The sequence below is a fragment of the Lycium ferocissimum genome, chromosome 5, assembly GCF_029784015.1.
Source record: "Lycium ferocissimum isolate CSIRO_LF1 chromosome 5, AGI_CSIRO_Lferr_CH_V1, whole genome shotgun sequence".
NCBI classification, from domain to species: Eukaryota; Viridiplantae; Streptophyta; class Magnoliopsida; order Solanales; family Solanaceae; genus Lycium; species Lycium ferocissimum.
In genome coordinates, this window is record NC_081346.1 from 12,494,197 (window position 1) to 12,516,744 (window position 22,548).

A 22,548-nucleotide genomic window follows, 5' to 3' on the forward strand; every position below is an offset into this window, starting at 1 on the left:
AAGCATCTACAACAATTAGAATCTGAAATCATGCATTACCTCCCAACTACATCTCATAAAAACTATTTTTGAAGTTCATCGAAAACTTGAGGCGATAGTCTATAATTATAGAAAAAACTGAACTACATATAGAAATTAATCTTATACAGTAGTAAATTTTGGACCTGTAACCCAATTATGCTTTTTTTTTTTCATTCTTACACCCCTTCCAATGCGGGAGGAGACGATTTAATTTGGGGCTAACGTGTGGGTGGGAGTCCCGCTGATACCATGTAAAGAAATAATCGCGTAGCTAACTCAATGTTCATGATTGTATTTTTACTTTTTTCATTCTTCAACAAGACCACGGTCTAAAGTTGTACATAAGGTTGAACTCACACAAGTTCGATTTGAAGTATTGGTTGACGGTCTAAATTAAATTGTAGAAAAAGCTAGACTACCTATAAAATGATTATAAGCAGATACGGTTTAAAGTTGCCCATTAAGTTTAAGCGACACAAGTTCAATCGAAAACTTTAGATGATGACCTAAAATTATAAAAGAAATTATAATCAAACTTTCTATCACAGTTTAAAATTATCCGAAAGCGATAAAATTCATATTCTTTCGTCGGGTAATACATGGATTATACTTACAAAAATTTTAAATTTATGAATTAGATATAATAGTTGTTTTTAAAGGGGTTGTTTGAGAAAGTCATGCAGCTTTCATAAGACGGTGAAAGCGGGTGAGGTCAACGTTGTGCATTGATGGGCTAATGCCAGATGTCTGGTTGGCCACAAATTAAATCACAATCCATAATAAGATAAAGGTCTCAGTTTTTTCAGAGAAATGAAAGATTATTAATTTTCTTAGCACCTTTTTACTTATCCAAAATCTCTATTTATGGAGTACGATTTCCCCCCCTTTCTGAACTAACTTGATGCAACATTTTCTCCATGACAAACAAAGACGCTAATAAGGGAATAGGCTATGGATTAATTGGTGGTGTTGGGCGATGCGTCACAACTTGTAATGCTGTGAGCCTCTCCACGGTGGAGCTACAAATCATTAATTTTGCCTATGATCACTAAATATACCCTCTATGACACTAAATTTACAAAATTATATTTATAACAGTAAAACCACTAAGCTAACATTTTGTAACGCTAAATCACAAACTAATTCTTGTAACAGTAAAGCCACTAATTTATATGTTAATTGCTCAAAAAATACAAATCATCAAAAAAAATTGAATTTTGTGATGCCAAAGAATAATATGCCTCGCATGATTACTATTTTGCCAACTGTGTAAAGGGGTTAGCGCAAGAAAAACAAGTCAGCCAAGATTAGTAGGCTTGGAATAGAATCCTGAGGTCATGAAATAAAATTAGTCGGCATTTGGCCATAGAAATCAATTATTTTTCAATTATTTGGCATTTTTAAAGTTGGAATTGAAGATGAAATTGTATTTAGTTATAGTTTTCGCAAAGAAGATAAGAGAACATTTTATTTGAAATTATGGAGATGGAGTAGAAAATCTAAGTTGTTTTTAAAATTGAATTTGAAATTTTGAATTTGAAATATTCTTGGATTTCAAAATAATGTAAAAATTATTCCGCAAAAAAGTAGTAACTTCTATGGCCAAACGGGTCAAACCATGTGAGAAAATTTAAATGATTAGTAACTATCAACGTCAAGGCGATTAATTGGGGTTCGGCGATGCGTTGCAATGCAGTAAGCCAGTAGCCTCCGCGGTGGAGCTACACAGATCTTACTTTACGTGCATCTTAATTATAGTCTTACCAGTATTTGCTATATATAGCTTTATAACGTACGTGTTCAACTCTCTTTTGCTCGTTTTAATTTTTGTACATCTAATTTTATCATCCAATAAAATCACCGTGGAAGCAGGTGGTGCTGAATTTAATGTTGCATTTAAAGCTTTATATGAAATCCTACTTTCCTCAACTACTAACTTCCACACATTTCCCCTCATTAATAAATTCAGTGCTTCCTAATCCCCTCCCACCAGCCTCTTATTTATTCCAACCTTTAAATTTTGTTTGTTACTTCCTCTACCACCTGACTACCTCCATCCTCTTCTTCTAGAGCTTGGCCCCGCCTTCCTTAACTTGTTTTGAAAAGTATGGGGTGAATTACGAAATGTAAAATATAATTTTCATAAACCATGTGTAAAAAAAAAAAAAACCTGAAATATGATAATAGGAGGATTTGATTTGTCAATTGTAATTATGTCATTTTTCTAGTTTTTTTACCTCTTCCATGAAAAGAAAGTCACAAAGACAATATAGGTTGAGTTTAACGTAACTTGTTTGAAAATATGGATTATAGCCAATCTTAAATTATAGGAGCATTGATCTGGAGTTGATTTGAATAAATCTTTTCTCAAAGTTCACATTTCAAAGAATCTTGAAAGGTGAATAATTGAACAACAAATTTAATTGAGAATTCGTCTGTTGACTTTTGCACATTAAAGATTTGAGAACTATGATAGTTACTTGATGATTAATAATTGAGCAGCAAATTTAGTTGAGAATTAGTATCTGTTAACCGTATAATGGAGTACTAACGTGTTTGAAATATGATCCTAACACTCTTGAATAATATTTAATTGCATTTACAGTTGAATGGTACTGTTATCGATAGTGAGTTTAATTTCCAATAGTGATCTTCTCTATCCTCATTTAATAGAGGAAATTGCTCTTCCATATAATGTCCATTTTTTCCCCCTTTTACACACAAAGTGGTGTTGGTTTATGCAGATTTGATGCCCATCAAAGTAACATACTTTATTATGCTAAACAAAGTATTGGTTAAAACCGAACTAACAAAACAGAAGGTAAATAAAATCAGAGAAGAAAATGAGATCCCTGAATATTAATATGGTGCTCCCTCCATCCAATTATAAGTTGTCTTTTTTGATTAAAAAGGAGTTTAAGAAAGGGCTAAAGATTTTTGAAATTGTAGGGTAAATAACCTACTCATTCCGTCTCAAGATACTTGTCACGTTTCAAACTAGATATTTGAACTTTAACTAACATCTTAAAATATATTTTTCCACCATATTGACATAAGAAAAATTGCAATTTATAATACTTTTTGTGTAGTTTTGAATATCTAGCTTTTAATTTTAAAAATATTAAATTAATTTAATCTAACTTAACTTTGAAGAATGGTCGAACATAAGAAAAATTGCAATTTATAGTACTTTTTGTATAGTTTTGAATATCTAAAATTTTAATTTAAAGATATTAAATTAATTTAATCTAATTTAATTTGAAGAATGGTCGAATTAATTCTCGAGAACCGAAAAGTGAAAACAGGTAAATCATCTCACTCTGTGTAAATGAAATGTTTTAATGTAAATAATTTCTAAATATGAAAACGTGTCATTATTTTTAAGATTGGGAAGAACAAAATAAGTATACTTGTCTGATTTTATTTACCTTCTTGTTTAGTACTAGTTCGTTTTTTGACCGTTTACCATAATAAACTATGCTACTTTGACAGGCATCAAATCTATATATACCACATAGAATTTTCCCAAAGTTCAAACCTCTCACAACTAAAAAATACTCTCTGAGGCTGAAGCCATGGCTTTTTCCTCCAGGGTAATGATCCCCTTGAATATCACCTTCATCATATTCACCATTACACTAATCTTTTCACCTTCAGTTGTACTCTCCTCTTCTTCCACTCCCAAAAAATTCAAGAAAATCTATGCCTTTGGTGATTCCTACACAGACACAGGCAACACACACTCAGCCACTGGTCCTAGCTCTTTCAATTACGTATCCAATCCTCCTTATGGTAACACATTTTTCCACCACCCTACCAACAGATACTCTGACGGTCGATTAGTCATCGATTTCGTCGCTGAGTCACTGTCGTTGCCGTTTTTACAGCCTCATCTTAACCAAAAAGCGGATAAAACTTATGGTGTTAACTTTGCTGTAGCTGGTTCTACTGCTATAAGGCATAGATTTTTTGTGAAGAATAATATGACGTTGAATGTGACTCCTCAATCTCTTCAAACGCAGCTTAAGTGGTTTAATAGTTTTTTGGAGAGTCAAGGTTGTGAAAATTCTACAACAACGCCGAAGCAGTGTGAGGCTGTGTTTAGTGATGCTCTGGTTTGGGTAGGTGAAATTGGTGCTAATGATTATGCGTATAGCTTTGCATCTACTGTTTCACCTAGAACTGTTCAACGGCTTGCTACCAGAAGTGTCACTGGTTTCTTACAGGTAATTAACTTATCTATCCATTTAATGCTGCATGTCATAAGTATCCAGTTCATTAGTGCGATCATTTACATGCATCCATTGCTTTCTTAGATGATGAATTTTCATACTGAAATGTTGCACCGACAAGAGAAATTTCGAACCAACGAGTTTCCCGCATAGTGCGTAATTCTTTTGTGTTGAAGCTCGCGGTATTAACAATATCCTTGTTAATGTGCACGTTTTAGTTATACTACTCTTTGATCAATATTTTAGAATATATTCTTTCATCATATTGACATGAGAAAGATTTCTAAATTGTAATACGTACGTTTGTATAGTTTTTGAATAATTAAATTTTTGAGATAAGGGTCAAAAACACACCTCAAGATCACTTTTTTTTTTTTTTTTTTTTTTGAGTTCATCGGGTGTGAGAGAGTTCTACCTAATAAACTATTCAAGGTGTGAAAAAGAGTTGTTCGCTTTTCTACATAGTTGAGGTAGAAAAATTATTGATATGATGTGTGTTACTATGATATAACTAGTAAAGTCACCCACGCTTCGCGCGGTTAAGGCATTGATAAATTTATAATTCATATTGTTAAAAATATATCCAAGATGGAATATATGATTTTTTTGTCATGTATATGCATATGCTAATTAGTTTTATATGTTTTATAAAGTTATGATAACAATTGATAATTGATGTGTGTTTTGCCAACCAGTTAATGATAGTTTAGGTAGAAAACTGATCTCACACCTATAGTTCAGGTAAAAAACTAAAAAAAAAAAAGTGATACTTGAGATGTGTTTTTGACCTAACTCTTTAAAAATATTAAATTGATCTTGGTCATAGTAGACCGCCTCATCTAAAAGATTATTAATAGAATACACTTTTAATTTCTTAATTATAGTATATTAGTTTGTCTCAACAAGCCTCCTCACACGCATCACAATTTTTTTTCCATTAGCAAAACACACACATCTGTCAGATCTTATACCACATTAAATTGTGTGATAGCCTCATTAAAAAATTTAAAATTGTTTGAGAGTACACACTTTTAAATCTCTTAATTATGTTGTGTCTCACCGCTTCTAAAATTTGTTTTCTACAAAATTCCAACCAGCCTCATATTTGAATTGATTCGTTTGCAGGCATTACTGAACAAGGGAGCAAAATACCTTCTTGTTCAGGGTCTTCCTCCAACAGGTTGCTTAACACTATCCATGTATTTGGCACCTGAGACTGATAGAGATGATATGGGATGTGTGGGAAATGCAAACAAGCAAAGCAACATCCACAACAGCATCATCCAAGCCAAATTAGATTCTTTCAGAAAACAATTTCCACAAGCTGTCATTGTTTATGCAGACTACTGGAATGCATACAGCACAGTAGTGAGAGGTGCAAACAAGTATGGTTTTAAGGAGGTGTTCAAATGTTGTTGTGGATCTGGTGGTGGAAATTTAAACTTTGACGTGTTCAATACTTGTGGTTCTCCTTCTTCAAGCTCTTGTCCGGACCCATCTCAGTACATTAATTGGGACGGTGTTCATCTCACTGAAGCCATGTACAAGACCATGGCTGGCTTGTTTCTTAATGGGACATACTGTAAACCCCCATTTAGTTACTTGCTAGCAAAATAGCAATAGTTTTGAAACGAGTCAGTAATTACCTTCCGATTCATAGTGAATTAATGAGCCCGTGCTTTATAGAGTCTGTTTGAAGGATTTTATACATAAAGTCTGATGTCACTGATCATGACCTCCACACAATGGGAACACTTCATTTTCCCAAAGTAACTGATACGATTTGGAATATACGCAACAGAATAAAAATAGAAAGTTAATTAAAGATAGAAGGAACTGAAGAGCAAAAATAATTTTAGACTTTAACTTGCCGTATATGATAACAATTGATATGTGAAGTCAATCACACAAAAAGTAAGCCAGAACCAAAGGTTTCAAAATTTAAAGAAGAAATAATTGTGATCAAGAATACAACTTGAAAATAGTTTTGGAATTAAAATTGAACAGCAAGGTTTTCGACTTTATAAAAGTGTTATGTCAAAATCACAATATGAAACATCTATTCTAAAGAATGAGCGAATGAAGTATTAATCATTTAGTTAGAATATAAAGATGTGATTTGTAAGAATGACCCTCGCAAGAGATGATGGGTTTGGGTATTAGTTGAATAGTTTATTTATTGGATATCTTTTTTAATTGAAAGGGTCTTGGTCCAACTAAGAAAATAAAGAAATCATTTACAATAAAATATGGGATGCCAAGTCAAAATTTTGGTGCCTGAAAATGGCTGCACTGGTTGGTATTATATTTTCAGTAACAAAAGATTAGTTGAGTGTTCATTGTCCCAACTCCTATACTAAAGAAAAATGATTTCGTAGACAATTTCCTTGAATGACCTTTCGAGGAATCAATCACTAATTATATATCGAGGAAGAAATCAACTTTTTAGGGGGAACTGGCCAAAAGGCTATTTTGAAAACTTATATTGCCAAAAGGCCATAAGTGTTCAGAAATTAATGCTTTATCCTCCATTTATGACGTCAGCACGTTAGAGAATTGCTGTGTCAAATTCCAGCCCCAAAGTTTTGAAAGCTACACTTTGGCCCCCTCAGCCCCAACATTTTTATTAGCTGGAATAGAAATAAAAACAAAATATAAAGCTCCAAAAGCTTCTGTTTTCGGCTTTTTTCTGACCATTTTTTGGGCAAAAATTCCAGCTTTTCACCGGATAATCGGCCCCCAATATGGCAAGCTTCCATAGTTCAGCCATTGTAAGTAAAATCTGGTAGAAATAGTTGAGAAGGAGCTTTCCTCATTGTTGTAAAGCTCACTTTTCCGGCGAAAATTCCGGCCTCATTCCAACATTCCGTCACTTCTCCATTCAAATACCTCAGTTCGCAACTGGTAAGAGCTTTATCCCTGCTCTTTTTTGATCTGCATACGTCTAATACGCTCTTCGGTCGGTAATAGATCACGGTCGTCGAGTCATCGATCAGGCATAGACCAAAGTCGTAGTCTATTATATAGTTTATTACGGCATCGATTGCAGAATATATTATAGTAGGTAGTGATTACATGGGTGAATGGGAGGAGACCCCAAAATGTTGGAATTGGAATTCTGTGAGCAAGGTGACAGTGCCGATTGCCGTGCGTCGCAATGGTACGTATAATGGCTTGGTCACGAGCGTAATGGAAAATAGGGAATTAAATTGTGAGCCTAGCGACTTATACATTAGTTATATGATTAATGCTTTGCCCACTAGGGGAAAAACCCATCATTCTTTCATAACGAATGATAGACAGGTGGTATTGTACATGCTTGATGTTGTTGCTGATGGTTCTAGGCCTGTTTTAAGAATAAATGTTGTTGAGAGGTCTCAAGTTGGTTCTATATCGGCGGCGTTTCCACCCCGCGGACCCACCCGCCATAGCGCGGACCTGACTGAAGCTTCATTGCAACATGAGGGCAATGGTGATAATTTTATGGATATGGATCATCCTGATAGTGATGATGGAGAGTGTGATGGAAATGATGGAGGTGATGGACAACCACCAAGTGGTTCACAAAGCAACCACAACTTCAGTGATGGAACTGATTTTTACTGTGGGCAAACATTTGAGAACAATGAGTATTTAAAGGTTTTATTGAAGAAAGCTGCAATAAAGACCCCATTTTGTTTTAAACTAAATCCAAGGAACATCAAACATTAGAAGGTGGAATGCACCTCTCCTGATTGTGGTTAGGTGTTACGGGCCAATAAACACGACAACTCGGATAGGTTTTGCATTTACAAGTACGTTAGTGATCACACTTGCAGGGTTGAACATGTTACGAGCACTCATAAGCATGCCTCGACAGCTGTCCTTGCATCAGTCTTGATGAATGACTGTATTGACAACAAAGGGCCAATGACAAATGAAATCCAGAGGACGGTTTTCAGGGAGTTCCATTGTAAACCAAGCTATTGACAGTATTGGAAGGTTGGTGTAATGACTAAGAACATGGTTAGGGGGACACCGGAGCACGTGCTTGCTTACTAGCTTATTCGTACATGGTTGAAAATCTAAATCCAGGTTCCAGAATTTGCATTAGTCTTGATGATGCGGACAGGTTCAAATATTACTTCGTAGCTTACGAAGCTTGCATTCGAGGATATAAAAACATGTGAAAAGTTATTGCCGTTGAAGACACACATTCATACGGCAAGTATGAGGGTGTCTTATTGTCCACCGTCACACAGGATACTGAGAACAATATTTATCCAATTGCTTTTTGCGTGGCGGATAAGGAGTACGATGAATCTTGGACCTACTTCTTCGAGTAGCAGAGGTATATAATCGCCGATGAACCAGACTTGTGCATCATATCTGATAGGCACCAGATCACAACCAACGGTGTTTCAGAATTTTTGAGCATGCTCATCATGGACAATGCATGAAGCATCTTGGTGATAACCCTCGAAAAAATTTCCAATGTGAAGATTCTCTTCCTGTGTACTATGATGCAGCAAAGGCATATGGTTACCAGGAGTTCAATGAACATTTTCAACAATTAAGGAATAAATGCCCCAAAGCTGCTAATTGCCTCGAGTTTGATATTGTATTTGATGAGTGGAGCAGGGCATATTTTGCAGCAAATAGGTACGATGTGCTGACCACAAACATTGCGGAGTCGCTAAACTTAATGTTGAGGGATGAAAGAAAGTACCCTGTGACTGCTTTATTCACCTTCATTTCCAGGAGGTTTGCTGAAATTTTTAGGCAAAGACATGCAAATATCAGCAGTTCAATCAATTTATTTGTGCCTTTAGCTAAAAAGACGCTAAGGGAAAAGATTAATGAGGGAGACTCCTTGTTTGTCAATAATATAAACGGGATGCCAACGAGTTTGCCATAGTCGGCGGTGGCCTAACTGCCAAAGTCAATCTACTGAACAAAACATGTACTTGTAGAGAGTACAACTTGGTGAAATTATTGTGCGCTCATGCGATGGCAACCTTGAGATTGAAGTACGGACCTAATTATGGTTCAAGCATCTACGAGTATTCCTCGCCCATGTATAAAGTCCAGTCTTACATTCTTGTATTTGGTGAAACTATTAATGTAGTCCCTGCAGAGTCAGAATGGGAAGTCCCAGAGAAGTACGCAAACATATATTCCTCCACCCCCTTACGACCCCAAACTTGGAAGGAAGAGAGTGAAGCGTATTCCTGGCGTCGCGGAATCTTTCAAGTCCAAAGGAAGTAGCAAAGGGACGAGAAACAAGTGCTCAATTTGCAAGGGGGCTGGTCACAAGAAAACAATGTGTTGATATTTGAGAGAGCATCCCACTTGATTTTTTTTTAAAAAATTTGAATGTATTTTAATTATATTAGTTCAATATTAATCAACTTTGTTTTAGTCTATCATAGACTCTATGCGTGTTTATAATAAACCAATCCGTTGGTCTATAATGGTTCATAGTTAGGAGATTAATCTTCCTTTGGGAGATCTATACTCCCCAATTAAAACCCTTATCATGTGGAAGTGAGTAGCGTAATGATTACATTTTCAGAATACTGTCCTTTCATGTCTAATCACATTGATAAAATACAAATTTAAATGACACCTCCATGCCAATACAAATTTAAATGACACCTCCATGCCCATAGCCACGTGTCTCTTAGCCATTGGGTGATGGTTCACTTAACCGATGCAAACAGTCTTTATATCAAACAGTCTGTTTGTAGCATTTGTTTTCTAACCGTCGAAATAAAGCTAAGTGTGTTGGGTCTATTAATAAACATAACTATAGTAAACGATTATGATCTATAATTAGTCATTGAGACGGCCTATGATGAACCGTCAAGGTTGATTATAAACACGGGAGTAAAGGTTTTTATTGGAACTAGAAGCCTGCTAAATTTGCACAAGTTCAATAGACCCAAAGAGAAAAAAAAAAAAAAAACCCCAAATCTAAAAAAACCAAAAATAAAAAGACTTGATCTTATTTAAACATTATAATAACGGTTTAATATATCATATGAGAGTCTTCATCTATTAGACACATGATCAAAATAGTTTTAGGACACCTAATGGTCCTCAAATCATTAATATTAGTCTAAAAAAGTCAAAATGAATAAAATAAAATAAATAAAAAGAATTAATACTATTTAAATATTATAATAACACTTTAATACATTATATGAGAGTCTCCACCAATTAGACACATGATCAAAATAGTTTTAGGACACCTAATGGTCCTTAAATCACTAATATTAGTCATAAAAAGCCCCAAATGAATAAAATAAAATAAATAAAAAGACTTGATACTATTTAAACATTATAATAACACTTTAATACATCATATGAGAGTCCCCACCAATTAGACACATGATCAAAAGACCTTAAGCACAAGTAATGGTAATCATATCACTACTATCCAATTAGTCTGACAATAAGTTATTGTTCTCAAAGCACAACCTTGTTCTAAGGACAACATTACTTGTGTTGAAGGTCTTTTAATCATGTGTCTAATTGGTGGGGACTCTCATATGATGTATTAAAGTGTTATTATAATGTTTAAATATTATGAAGTCTTTTTATTTATTTTTGGCTTTTTTAGACTAATATTAGTGATTTAAGGACCATTAGGTGTCCTAAAACTATTTTGATCATGTGTCTAATGAATGGGGACTCTCATATGATGTATTAAAGTGTTATTATAATGTTTAAATAGTATCAAGTCTTTTTATTTGTTTTTGGCTTTTTTGAGATTTGGGGTTTGGGGTTCATTTTTTTTTTATCTGTTGGACTTGTGCAAATTTAGCAGGCTTCTCGTTCCAATAAAAACCTTTATTCCCGTGGTTTATAATAAACCTTGAAGGTCCAACATAGACAATATCAATGAGTAATTATCGATCATAGTCGTTTACTGTAGTTATGATCCAACACACTTAGCTTTATTTCGAGGGTCAGAAAACGTATTTATTACAACGGTAATAAAATAAAATATTCTTAAATTTACAACGGTAACAATACACCCTTCCCTATATAAAACCGATTCAAAATTCAAACACCTCCATTGTCTCTTTTGTTGATCAAACACCTCCATAGTCTCTTTTCTTGATCAAACTCCACCATTATCTCTTTTGTTGATCAAAACACCCAAAATGTCTCAGCTATCCGAAACATCTCTACCACAAGATCCCGACATTTGTTTCTACAGTGAATATACTGTCTTGAAGACATCCAGGTCACAAATTCTTTAATTATGAGTTGGAACTGTAAGTTTCTAATTCAAAATGTATGCGTTTTTTTATATGGTTTCGGGACAAAAAACTCTAATTGACTGCTGTTTGTTTTAGGATTATGGTGGCTGCGACTATTTTAAGTTTATTGATCTACACCCTAACAAAATACCAAAAAAATCTCAAATGAGCCAGGACCTAGCAAGAGCCCAGGTGGACCTGAGACGCCAACATCAAGAGCCTTAACCAAATCTGAACTGCAAAATAGGCTCAGAGAATCTTTAGAGAACAAGGAATTACTTCAGTCTTTGTTTAGAGAATCTGAAGAAAAGAAGAATCGCTTGAAAGTTATGTTAGGAGAAGCTAAAATTGAGAGGGATGAAGTAAAACAGAGGTTGATGGTGGCTGAAGAGAAAAATAATAGACTAACGATGCTTTTGTATGGTTTATTAGTGGTGTTTGCTATATGGCAATATGTAACAGGGCTGTAATGGGACTGGGTATTTCATTTTGGCGTATGAAGAATTTTGGACAATATGAAACGGGTTTTTTTATATGACAAATATATGTGTTTATACTCAAGCGCTATAATATTTCTATTGAGTTTGTGCATAAACTTTATTCATAGTCGATAATAGTATATATAAACTCACAGTTGATGATACAATCATCGTAGCAGATAATAAGGCTTCATGTCGCCGATAGATAATTATATTAAGAAGTGACCACTACTTGTAAAAACAGTCATATTTGAAGACATATAAGTTCATAATGAAACAACACACTTAGATACACAACAGTCAGATTAATTGTTTGTTAAAACAATCATATTTGAAAACATCCAAAATATTTATGCACATCCAAATTCAAAAGGCAACAACACAATTATATACAAAGGTTTCAATGATCTAACCTTCGCATAAATTAATCCAAAAAAGTCAAAATAATTATTTGTTAAAACTATCAGACATTAGTACTGATTATTTGCATCATCCACCACACACATTCAGCAAAAACTCAATTGTTTGTTACAACCCAAATAACCAAATTAGTTGTCTGAAGAACCATTAATCCGAGCGAGGATGCCCGACACAGCTTTTTCGGGGTCAAACTCAACATCAGCTTGACTCGCCTTACTAGCATTTTTCTCATTAACTTTAGCAGGGACATCTGCAGCCTTCTCAGCTTGAGCAGCTGGCATAGGTAGTTCAACCTTCTCGACCACAACCTTCTCAAGTTTCTCGACTTCAGAAGCTAGTGTAGGTAACTCAACCTTCTCAAAATCAGCACTAGCATTCTTCTCATTAACCTGGGCAGTTGGCACAGAACATCTGTTGCCTTCTCAGCTTGAGCAGCCGATATAGGGAGCTCAACACCTACATTCAACTTATTCATAGCAGATGGGTCCACAGGTGCTTGTGCTGCATTTTTTGGACATAATTAAAAAGAATGCAAATCGTATACAACACAATTACAGCAAAAAAAAAAAAAAAAATAATAATAAAAAGTTCACCTTTCTCTTTGACAGTGTCCTGATTCTTCTTCTTCGCCTTCTCGCTCTTTCTTAATTTTTCGGCCTGCACATAAGCGAGAACAACATTCAGAGACTCCTCTATCTTTACCAAACGCTGCTATAGTTCCACATGCTATATCAACATTAATGGGCCCCACTTGGTCCGGCACGACCCCTAGAAGTCCCAATGCCAACATTACCACCAAAATCTTCTGATTGAATATCTTCCACATCATATGAGGGCTCCTTGGACTCCTTTTCAAACCTACTACGATGCTTCGAGGCATGATGAGTATCCTCATCAGAATTCTCCTTGGGCTGCTTTCTCAACCTAATGGGAGCCTTCGAGCAATTCTTTGGTGTAACCAATACGGTCACGTCTTCCAATTCAATCTTCAATTTATCTATGATGGGATCATCAATCTCATCATCAAATGCCAAGAAGTTTTGCATGTAGTCCTGCTCCATCTTACGCATTGTGGGGATAATGTAAGGGTGCACAACCTACAAATACGCAAAACATTAGCATTTAGTTTATATTTTTGTAAAAACATTGATAATAGACTCCAAATTTATACCTGTGAAATTCCCCCTCTAATACTAGGATCACCTTCAGTAAATCGCTCCATTTTTGTGGTGTGCCAATTAGGAATCCTAGAAATAGGCAGAGGAACCTCATCTGATTTGCTAGTATGCAATCTAAGTGCGGCGAAAGCTTCATAAGTCCAGACCTATAATAACACAAATAATCACTGAGTGTAAAAATAAATAACACACAGTCTATAATTTGCTACACCAGTGGTTTATAAATACCATGAATGTCCAGGGGAAGCCGTAGAGAGCATATGATGACGTCTTCTTATCAAGGTGGGTTTGGTGGTGCTTGGGCATGTCTACCTTGTCCATCAAGTATTCCAAGTGAGTTCAAAGGATTCCTTTCCCCAAGGATAGCTCTGGAAGAATTCCAAATCGTCAGCCATTCCACACCCCTGGACACATCTTTGGCCATCAAAATTGTATGGAGAAACCACACAAGACAACATTTCAGCTTTTCTTCTTTATTTAATCTAGGCCCTCTTATCACCGACAATAGCTTGTCTGATGTAATCTTCTTCTTTCGAGTAACTTTTGCGTAGAATTTTGCCCCTTTCTTTATTGCCCTGTCCTCTCTAGATTGAGAAGGATAGGATCCACAATTTAAACCGGTGATCAACGCAAACTACTTCAAGCCAAAAGTTCACGAGGAGCCACATTTCATGCTTCTTTTTCTAGACCACATGACGAAAAAGCGTATAGTGGATCATCCGTGCGTTGAAATTGATGAAGAATTTGACAGCTTTCTAAAGTGACCAAAACAGGAACGCTTCCACATTGTCCTTAGTTTTTGATCTCTCAACACATTGTTAAATTCAACTAATAATGACAGCCTGCTCCTAACAGAAACTTTTGCTGCAAAAGATTCATAATCATCCAGTCATACTTTTCAACGTTGATTGATCAAGCCATACTTTTCAACGTTGATTGTCTTTGCACAATATGGCAAGGACAAAGGATCAACATCTTCAGCAACATTAGAGTGTTTTGAACCATCCCCAGATACACTCTCAACTCTACTATCAGCTCTATCTCCATCAACACCACACTCATCAATGGGGTCTGAATGAGATGCACTCTTAGCTTCTGCACTTCTCTTTCTTTTTCTATCTCGGCTAAGTTCTTCACCTCTTTTATTTTTATGCTTACGATTCACATTAGAATGAGTTTCAACCATAGTACAAGAACGGAGGAGTATTTTTCCTCCTTTGCCTCTACACCGAGGCATTTATACGATCTATATACAAACAATAGAGACGTTGATCAACCACGATATAACAATAATCAACCAACAACCTATTAATAGACCATATATAATTTCAAAAAGCAAAAACAGAAAAACAAAGATCGAAACAACCAAAATAAGAATAAATAACACACATTTTGACAAAAAAAGGAAAAACAACAAAGGTTTTGAAAAAAAGCAGATCTTTATGAACCCTAGTTTTTTTTTATCAAAATCGAAAAAAAATAAAAAAATTCAGGGCAATATGGAGCTCAAAATGCTCCGACGGAGTTGCAAAGTTAAAGAAATTACTTGTTTACGACGATCAAGGCGCGTTGGAGCTTGGGGGAGAGGTGGAAGTTTGAGAGTTCCAAGCTAGAAAGAGAAATAAAGAAGAGAAAGGGACGGATGAGAGAGAGGGGGTGTTTGTGTATTTTATTAGAAATCAACTGGACTTAAGTGTATAACTTAAAACTTTCAATCTTTTTATAATTATGAAAAATACTTCATTCCCATATTTCTAAACCATAATACGAAAAAATAATTGAAAAAAAAAATGAGTGGCCACAGTCGCAATTAAAACTTAGAAGTGGCCTTTTTGACAAATCTTCTCAACTTTCTACAAGTTCTTAATTTTCAGCTTCTAGAAGTTATCTGCTTGGTCCCATCTCAAAAGGACATTGTGGCGCGTTTAACGCGCTTATTGCTTCTTTGCCCAGTGCCGTTACTTTCAATCCCAACTCGTTAGACAAGAAGAAAAGTGCTGTAAATATGAAGGAAGCTAGCTTACTTGTAACCTGGAATATAATAGACCACTTCTTTCATTGACTTTGCCAAGATAAGTGCCAAACCTTTTTAATTACCAAGGTTGACGAACTGATATATGGAGTGGGAAAAAGCAGCAGGTGGTTTTCGACCAGCCGAGTCATATTTTGCTCCTATCATTTAGATTATTTCAGACATATTTCACCAGGCAAGCTAGTAACCTCAGACGTTAGGAAGACTCGGAAATCAAGAATGGCATCGGTTATAGTTCTGCGCAGTACCCGAAAAATTCTGATGTTTTTGCTGCCTTGGCTGCTTGTTCCGTCAAACATCCTTGTGGGCGTCAAACCTGCAAAGATCAGTCCTCTGGCAAACTATTGCCCAAGAACCACTAGTAATTATACGCAAGGAAGCAATTTTCAGTCAAATCTTAACCGCTTGCTGTATAGATCACTGTACAATAACGGTGGCAATTCCATCTATGCAAAAGCCAGTGAAGGAGAAGACCCTGATAAAGTTCATGGAGTATTCCTCTGTAGAGGAGACGTTGCACCTAAAGACTGCCAAAACTGCATAGATGTGGCAACTGAGCAGATCTTGCGGGTGTGTGCTTTCAAGAAACAGGCAATTATATGGTATGATCAGTGTTTGATCCGCTATTCTAATGTATCTTTCGCCTCCACGTTAGGCCGCTCGGTTTCTTTGCTCATGTATAACACACAAAACGTTTCACGGCCGGAACAATTTAAGGGGAATTTGAGTGCAATGTTTGATAATCTTACGACTCAAGCTACTTCCGTCAATCCCAATCAGAAATATGCTGCAAATTCTGATGAAATTAGCCTGTTTCAAAAGTTGTATGGCATGGTGCAGTGTCTACCTGATTTGTCAGCTGTAGATTGTCGCACTTGCCTGAATACTGCTCTTTCTGTAATGAGTAACCAACTATTTGACGCCAAAGTACCAAGAGGAGGCAGAGCTCTGTCTGCAAGCTGCAATTTAAGGTATGAGCTATATCCATTCTTAAGTCCCGGTGAACGGGGACTGGAAGCACCACCACCATCAACCAGCCAGGTTAACGAAGACAAAGGTATATTATAAGTATAATTAAGATCTTATCTTCTTCTACTTGCCTAGCTGCATGCAATAACTCATTAACACCATCTGGAAGTAAAATTTGCAACTTTTCTTTTTCCTTTTCAATTTTTGAAAAGTTGCATGCACTAATTTTACTTCTAGATGGTGTTTGTGAAGCCAAGGTTCTTGCTCACATGTTGAGATTTCCTTTAATTTAGAACTTAGATTCCATTGGTGAAATAGTTCGGATAAATTTCACCGGTAGTCATCTAGCTTTGAGTTTTCACGCAAAAATGATTTTTCGATTTTTTGTTACATAAAGTTCATCAAACTTTAAAATTTATCATACAAGAATCATTTTTCTATTACACTAGTTTATCACACTAAAATCATTTTTCTATTTTTTGTCACATAAAGTTATCCAACTTTGCCAAGTAAAATTAAATTTGAAATTGTTCAATTTTAACCCAATTAGAGAATTTGAAAAGGTCAAAGTAAATCCCAAACGAATAAATCGAAACCGAAAAGAAGAAATCAAATTGAACCAACTTTACTTCAGTTTAGTTTCAGTCTAGTACTTTTAAAAATCAAAAAATCAAACTGGAATTTTAGAAAATTGAAATGAACGGGCATAGACACCAATGTCCAATTGTAATCCGAATTTGAAGAGTGTCTTAATCAATGGAGCCTTCTATACTCATGTCTTTCATTAAATAAGTTTTGGTCTTTGTTCAATCATCCACGTCACTCTCTTTAGAGGGTAAGTGTTGATTTTAGCGGTGAAATGACAGTCTATTTTCTGTTTTCAGGCAGAACTACTTCAAAGACAAAGCTTATTAGTATCATCATAGGTATTATAGCGCTGTTGGCTGTTTTACTAGCAGGATCTAGCTTTTACCTTGTGAAAAGAAGAAAACGAGTAGCGAAAGGTAAAAAGATATTGGTGTTTTAAATTGAAAAGAAAGTAATTGTTTCAGCTAACCGATCATTAAGTTGAATCTCTACAGAGGCGAATGAAAGTAGTCAAGAAATTCAATTTCTTAACACGGTAGTAGAAGCACTTGGTGAAGACTTTTCAAATGATGATTTTCACTCAGAAAATCAGTCGAGGTCCCAAGAGTTTCCAGTTGTAAAATTAGACCTCATTCGTGCAGCTACAGATAACTTTTCTGAAGAAAACAAGCTTGGAGAAGGTGGATTTGGTTCAGTGTACAAGGTAATAATTCCTATCATATATCTCCAATTATCCTGCAAGTTCCTAAATCTTAATCGTGAGTCGATATTGTGTATCACATTTCAGGGTACACTAGCCAATGGCATAGCAATTGCAATCAAGAGGCTCTCTAGAACATCTGGCCAAGGACTGAAAGAGTTCAAGAATGAAGCTGTCTTAATTGCCAGATTACAGCACCGAAATCTCGTGAGGCTCTTGGGTTGCTGCTTAGAGGGAAATGAAGCATTGCTTATCTATGAGTTCATGCCCAACAAAAGCTTGGACTTCTTCCTATTCGGTTTGACCTTTACTTATTTGGCCAATTAGTGTACCGCAAGGCAGCAATTGTTCACTAACATCATAGTTCATATTTTTTTTTTCTAGGTTCAAGAGAAAATGAGAATCTGGATTGGAGACAACGTCTCCACATTATTAAGGGAATAGCCAGGGGCATTCTGTATCTGCACGAGGATTCTCGACTAAGAATCATTCATAGGGACCTAAAAGCTAGCAATGTTTTACTGGATAAAGATATGAACCCCAAGATATCTGACTTTGGAATGGCAAAGATGTTTAGCGGAAATCAACGTGAAGCCAATACAAATAGAGTTGTTGGAACCTAGTAAGAATTCTCCTAATTCAAGCTCTATACTTCTCATCACTCTGAGCTTTTTCCTCTATAAAAAATTGGACCTTTACTTTGTTTGAGATTAAAAAAAAGGGCAGCCCGGTGCATAAAGCATCCCGTGTTAGCAAGGTCCGGGGAAGGACCGCACCTCAAGGGGTGTAATGTAGACAGCCTAACCAAACACAGTTCAAACCCGCGACCTATAGGTCACACAGAGACAACTTTACCGCTGCTCCAAGGTTCCCCTTCAAAAGATGTGTCACTTCGTGCGTTTAAGTCCTGCCATCAAAATATCTCGACATGCAGAGCCTGAAGAGGAAGAACTAGCTTGCACATTGAGGAGTGTGTTCAAGACAATTATATGAACAAACATGTTCTCTTTCTCTAGAACAAGCTTTTAGATAAAGTGCTAACAGATTTTGCATCATCTTCTATTAGCTTGTAATTTCACACATCAAATATGTTGAAATCTGTTGGTATAATTTAAAAAAACATTCTGCTGTAAGATTGATGGTAAGAAGAAATTTTTACTTCTTCCATTTTTACAGTGGATATATGGCCCCCGAGTACGCTATGGAGGGACTTTTTTCTACTAAATCAGATGTTTTCAGCTTTGGTGTTCTGGTGCTTGAGATAGTAAGTGGTAGGAAGAACACTGGCTATCTTTCTGAACATGGTCAGAGCCTCCTTAATTTCGTGAGTGCATTTCTTCTCCATTTTTGTTTTAAAGTCAGCTTGTTTTTGGTTTTTTCAATTTCAACGTGAATGAAGCGTCCTAAAACTATCTTGAAAATACAGGCATGGAAGTTGTGGCATGAAGGGCATGGATTAGAATTTATGGACCCTTGCTTACGGCAGTCCTTTGTGGCAGCTGAGATAACAAAATGCATCCATATCGGACTACTTTGCGTTGAGCAAGATCCAGCAGATAGACCGACCATGTCCTCTGTAGTCTTTATGCTGGAAAACGACCCTCAAACGCTTCCACAACCATCACAGCCTACATTTTCCACTAGACGAATTGTCTCGAGATCAGCTGAGCCTCAATCCAATGATCAATTGTGTTCGGTTAACGAGGTCACCCTATCAATTCTGTCACCCCGATGACAGATTTAATTTCTTAACTGGTCACTCAGGTTTGTTAAGGAGCGTGGATGACTTAGCATTCCATCTCAGGTAGTACTTAACTAATGCAGCAGCCAATTAGTTAGTTAGAGCATTAATTATGTGATCACTAGGCCTTGTATGTAAACACTGTTACATTCATTTCTAATACACACTTTTAAGATATTTTCTTTCCTGCACTTCTTTTTTCTCAAATGCTCTCATCTGGTAACTAACCTAGCAGCTTCCATAGATTCTAACAAGGTTGACCAAATTACTTAGTAAAATCATTTTCTTTTTTCCTTTTTATCGCAATGAAATCACTCAACTGTTGCATTGTCTCTAAAAAAATATTAACGTAGCCATAAAGTTCAATTTTCCGTCAACAAATGGATGAGTTGGCATTATTTGGTTTATTTCGTATACCATGCAGGATAAAAAAAAACTTTTTAATTAAGTTAACCCACAGAACCCAGATCCAATTAACAACCCACCAGTCTATGCATTTAAGGATATACTTGAAGTCAGAATCTATACAACTTGCTAATTTAAGCAAAAAATAAATAAATTAAGAAACATAAAAAACAAATCAAACCCAAACAATCACAGTGAGAGGATTCATTTAATTTTCCAGAGTTCATAACTCAAAATCAGATATTCACATAGTACATAGTAATCAACTGAAATAACAGTGGAAGAAATGCAACTTCAAACAAAGCATGCTTCTAAACTGGATTTTTGCTTTTCTCCACTGCGACCAGGATCCTTGTCTTGAACTCGAACTGCGACCTCAAAATAAGTAGGAAAAACTCCAATTTCTCAATTGATCCCCATTTTCGATATAAAATGTCAAATCATTTTGAACGTTGGAATTGTGTGTGGATAATTAGTTAATGTAGAGTTTCCCATACACATTAATAATTCTTGTAAATGCACATCTAAATGATTAAGTTACTGCTGTTTTTTAACATCTGATGTGCATAATTTATTTATTTTTAAGCATAATTAATTTACATATCAAAGAAAAAAGTACTTAAATATTTTTAAAAAGGGAAAAGGGTCAAATTTACCCTCCAAATATGGTTTATAGTTTAAATTTGCCCTCCCTTAAAATTTGGGATCGAATTTAACCTCCACGTTGGATCTTTGAAATTGCGCTTTATATGAATAAAAGTGTGACTTGAACTCTACATCACAAAAAAAAAAAAAAAATCACGTAGGATCCCATACCCAACTCAATTAACCCATGACCCGACTAGTTTCCCCATCCCATAAATATTCTTTCAACCCATACCCAACTCATAAATATTGTGGAAAATAATATAAATAAATAAAAAGCTACTAACTTATTTCTGTGGGGATAATTTTCATGTTCTTCTTGTGTAGTTGAAGTGCGAAGTGGTCCAGTGCTTTGCCTTTTTCTCTCTCCCCTATTTAACCTAATGGCTATTCTTATAATGAAATAGGTCGAAAGAATAGTTATGGGATGGGGAAACGGGTCGGGTAATGGGTTAATTGAGTGGGGTATGAAATTCTACGTGGATCTGACATGGATCCGAAGTGGCTATTTTTTTGTGTTGTGGAGTCCAAGTCATCAGTGGCGGATCGTAATTTTCACTCAGGATGTTCGAAAAAATAATTGGTCCTAAATATACACTGTAATATATGTTCGGGGTGTTCAAAAGTTAATGTATGTACATAAACACAGAAAATTTACTTTTAAATATACACCGTAATTTTTGTCACGATGTTTGGGTGAACACCCTCAGCTCTTCATCGCATCCGCCCCTAAGCTCACACTTCCATTCATAAAGAAGAAATTTATCGTCACTTAACGAGAAGGGCAAATTTGACCTTAAACTTTGACGGAGGGCAAATTTAAACTGTAAATCATACTTGGAGGGTAAACTTGACCCTTTTCCCTTTTAAAAAATATAAATTTACTAAGATAAAATCATTATTTGATAAAACATTATAATGTGATCCCATTGATATATGTATATTATATCTCACTGCGCTCATGACGTTTGACTCGATTCTTACGCACTTTCAGTTTCTTAATTATATTTAGGTCATCGCACGATTATCTCACCTAAAAGATTAGTAGAATACACTTTTAAATTCTTAATTATATTAGTTTGTCTCCACACGCCTTCTCACGTGCATCACGACATAGACATCTGTCAAATCTTATACCACATTAAATTGTGTGATCGCCTCATTTAAAAATTTAAATTGTTTGAGAGTACACACTTTTAATCTCTTAATTATATTGTGTCTCACCACTTCTAATTCTACACAATTTGGCCAACAAATCTCATAATTGAATGGGTTCATGTACAGGCATTACTGAACAAGGGAGCAAAATACCTTCTTGTTCAAGGTCTTCCTCCAACAGGTTGCTTAACACTATCTATATATTTGGAACCTGAGACTGATAGAGATGACATGGGATGTGTGGGAAGTGCAAACAAGCAAAGCAGCATCTACAACAACATCATCCAAGCCAAGTTAGATTCATTCGGAAAACAATTCCAACAAGCTGTCATTGTTTATGCGGACTACTGGAATGCATACAGCACAGTAGTGAGAGGTGCCAACAAGTATGGCTTTAAAGAGGTGTTCAAAAGTTGTTGTGGATCTGGTGGTGGAAATTAGAACTTAGACGTGTTCAATACTTGTGGTTCTCTTTCTTCAAGCTCTTGTCCGGACCCATCTCAGTACATTAATTGGGACGGTGTTCAACTTACTGAAGCAATGTACAAGACTATGGCTAGCTTGTTTCTTAATGGGACATTTTGTAAACCTCCATTTAGTTACTTGCTGGCGAAATAGTTGCAGTTTTGAAACGAGTCAGTCATTAGCTTTCCATTCACAGTGAATTAGTAAGCCTGCGCTTTGTAGATTCTGTTTGAAGGATTTTATGCATAAAGTCAGATCTCACTGA

At 35.7% G+C, this 22,548-nt stretch overlaps 2 protein-coding genes across 3 annotated transcripts; both read left to right on the plus strand.

Moving 5' to 3' along the window:
* The first annotated feature begins 3,542 nt into the window (after positions 1-3,542).
* On the plus strand, positions 3,543-22,310 carry LOC132056048 (GDSL esterase/lipase At3g48460). 2 transcript variants are annotated; one of them, XM_059448097.1, is made up of 2 exons: positions 3,543-4,247; positions 21,945-22,310. In XM_059448097.1, exons 1-2 carry the CDS (start codon positions 3,597-3,599, stop codon positions 22,257-22,259), a joined length of 966 nt encoding a protein of 321 aa, XP_059304080.1. In that variant the 5' UTR covers positions 3,543-3,596; the 3' UTR covers positions 22,260-22,310. The 2 variants fall into 2 exon arrangements, with proteins under 2 accessions (XP_059304080.1, XP_059304079.1); XM_059448096.1 differs by lacking the exon at positions 21,945-22,310 and adding an exon at positions 5,379-5,980 and having other exon boundaries at positions 3,544-4,247.
* LOC132056047 (cysteine-rich receptor-like protein kinase 44) lies at positions 15,455-19,795 on the plus strand. The gene is made up of 7 exons (XM_059448095.1): positions 15,455-16,669; positions 17,466-17,585; positions 17,664-17,872; positions 17,957-18,167; positions 18,254-18,491; positions 19,046-19,193; positions 19,296-19,795. The coding sequence occupies exons 1-7, from the start codon at positions 15,832-15,834 to the stop codon at positions 19,602-19,604; spliced, it is 2,073 nt and encodes a 690-aa protein (XP_059304078.1). The 5' UTR covers positions 15,455-15,831; the 3' UTR covers positions 19,605-19,795.
* Positions 22,311-22,548: the final 238 nt, after the last annotated feature.

What these genes read in the sequence shown, in the direction of transcription:
- LOC132056047 (XM_059448095.1), top strand. Translation starts at nt 15,832, where the DNA reads ATGGCATCGGTTATAGTTCTGCGCAGTACCCGAAAAATTCTGATGTTT. An exon ending in CTTGGACTTCTTCCTATTCG is followed by an intron (nt 18,168 to 18,253) that starts GTTTGACCTTTA and finishes TTTTTTTTCTAG; the next exon opens with GTTCAAGAGAAAATGAGAAT. An exon ending in GTCAGAGCCTCCTTAATTTC is followed by an intron (nt 19,194 to 19,295) that starts GTGAGTGCATTT and finishes TTGAAAATACAG; the next exon opens with GCATGGAAGTTGTGGCATGA.
- LOC132056048 (XM_059448096.1), top strand. Translation starts at nt 3,597, where the DNA reads ATGGCTTTTTCCTCCAGGGTAATGATCCCCTTGAATATCACCTTCATC. An exon ending in GTGTCACTGGTTTCTTACAG is followed by an intron (nt 4,248 to 5,378) that starts GTAATTAACTTA and finishes ATTCGTTTGCAG; the next exon opens with GCATTACTGAACAAGGGAGC.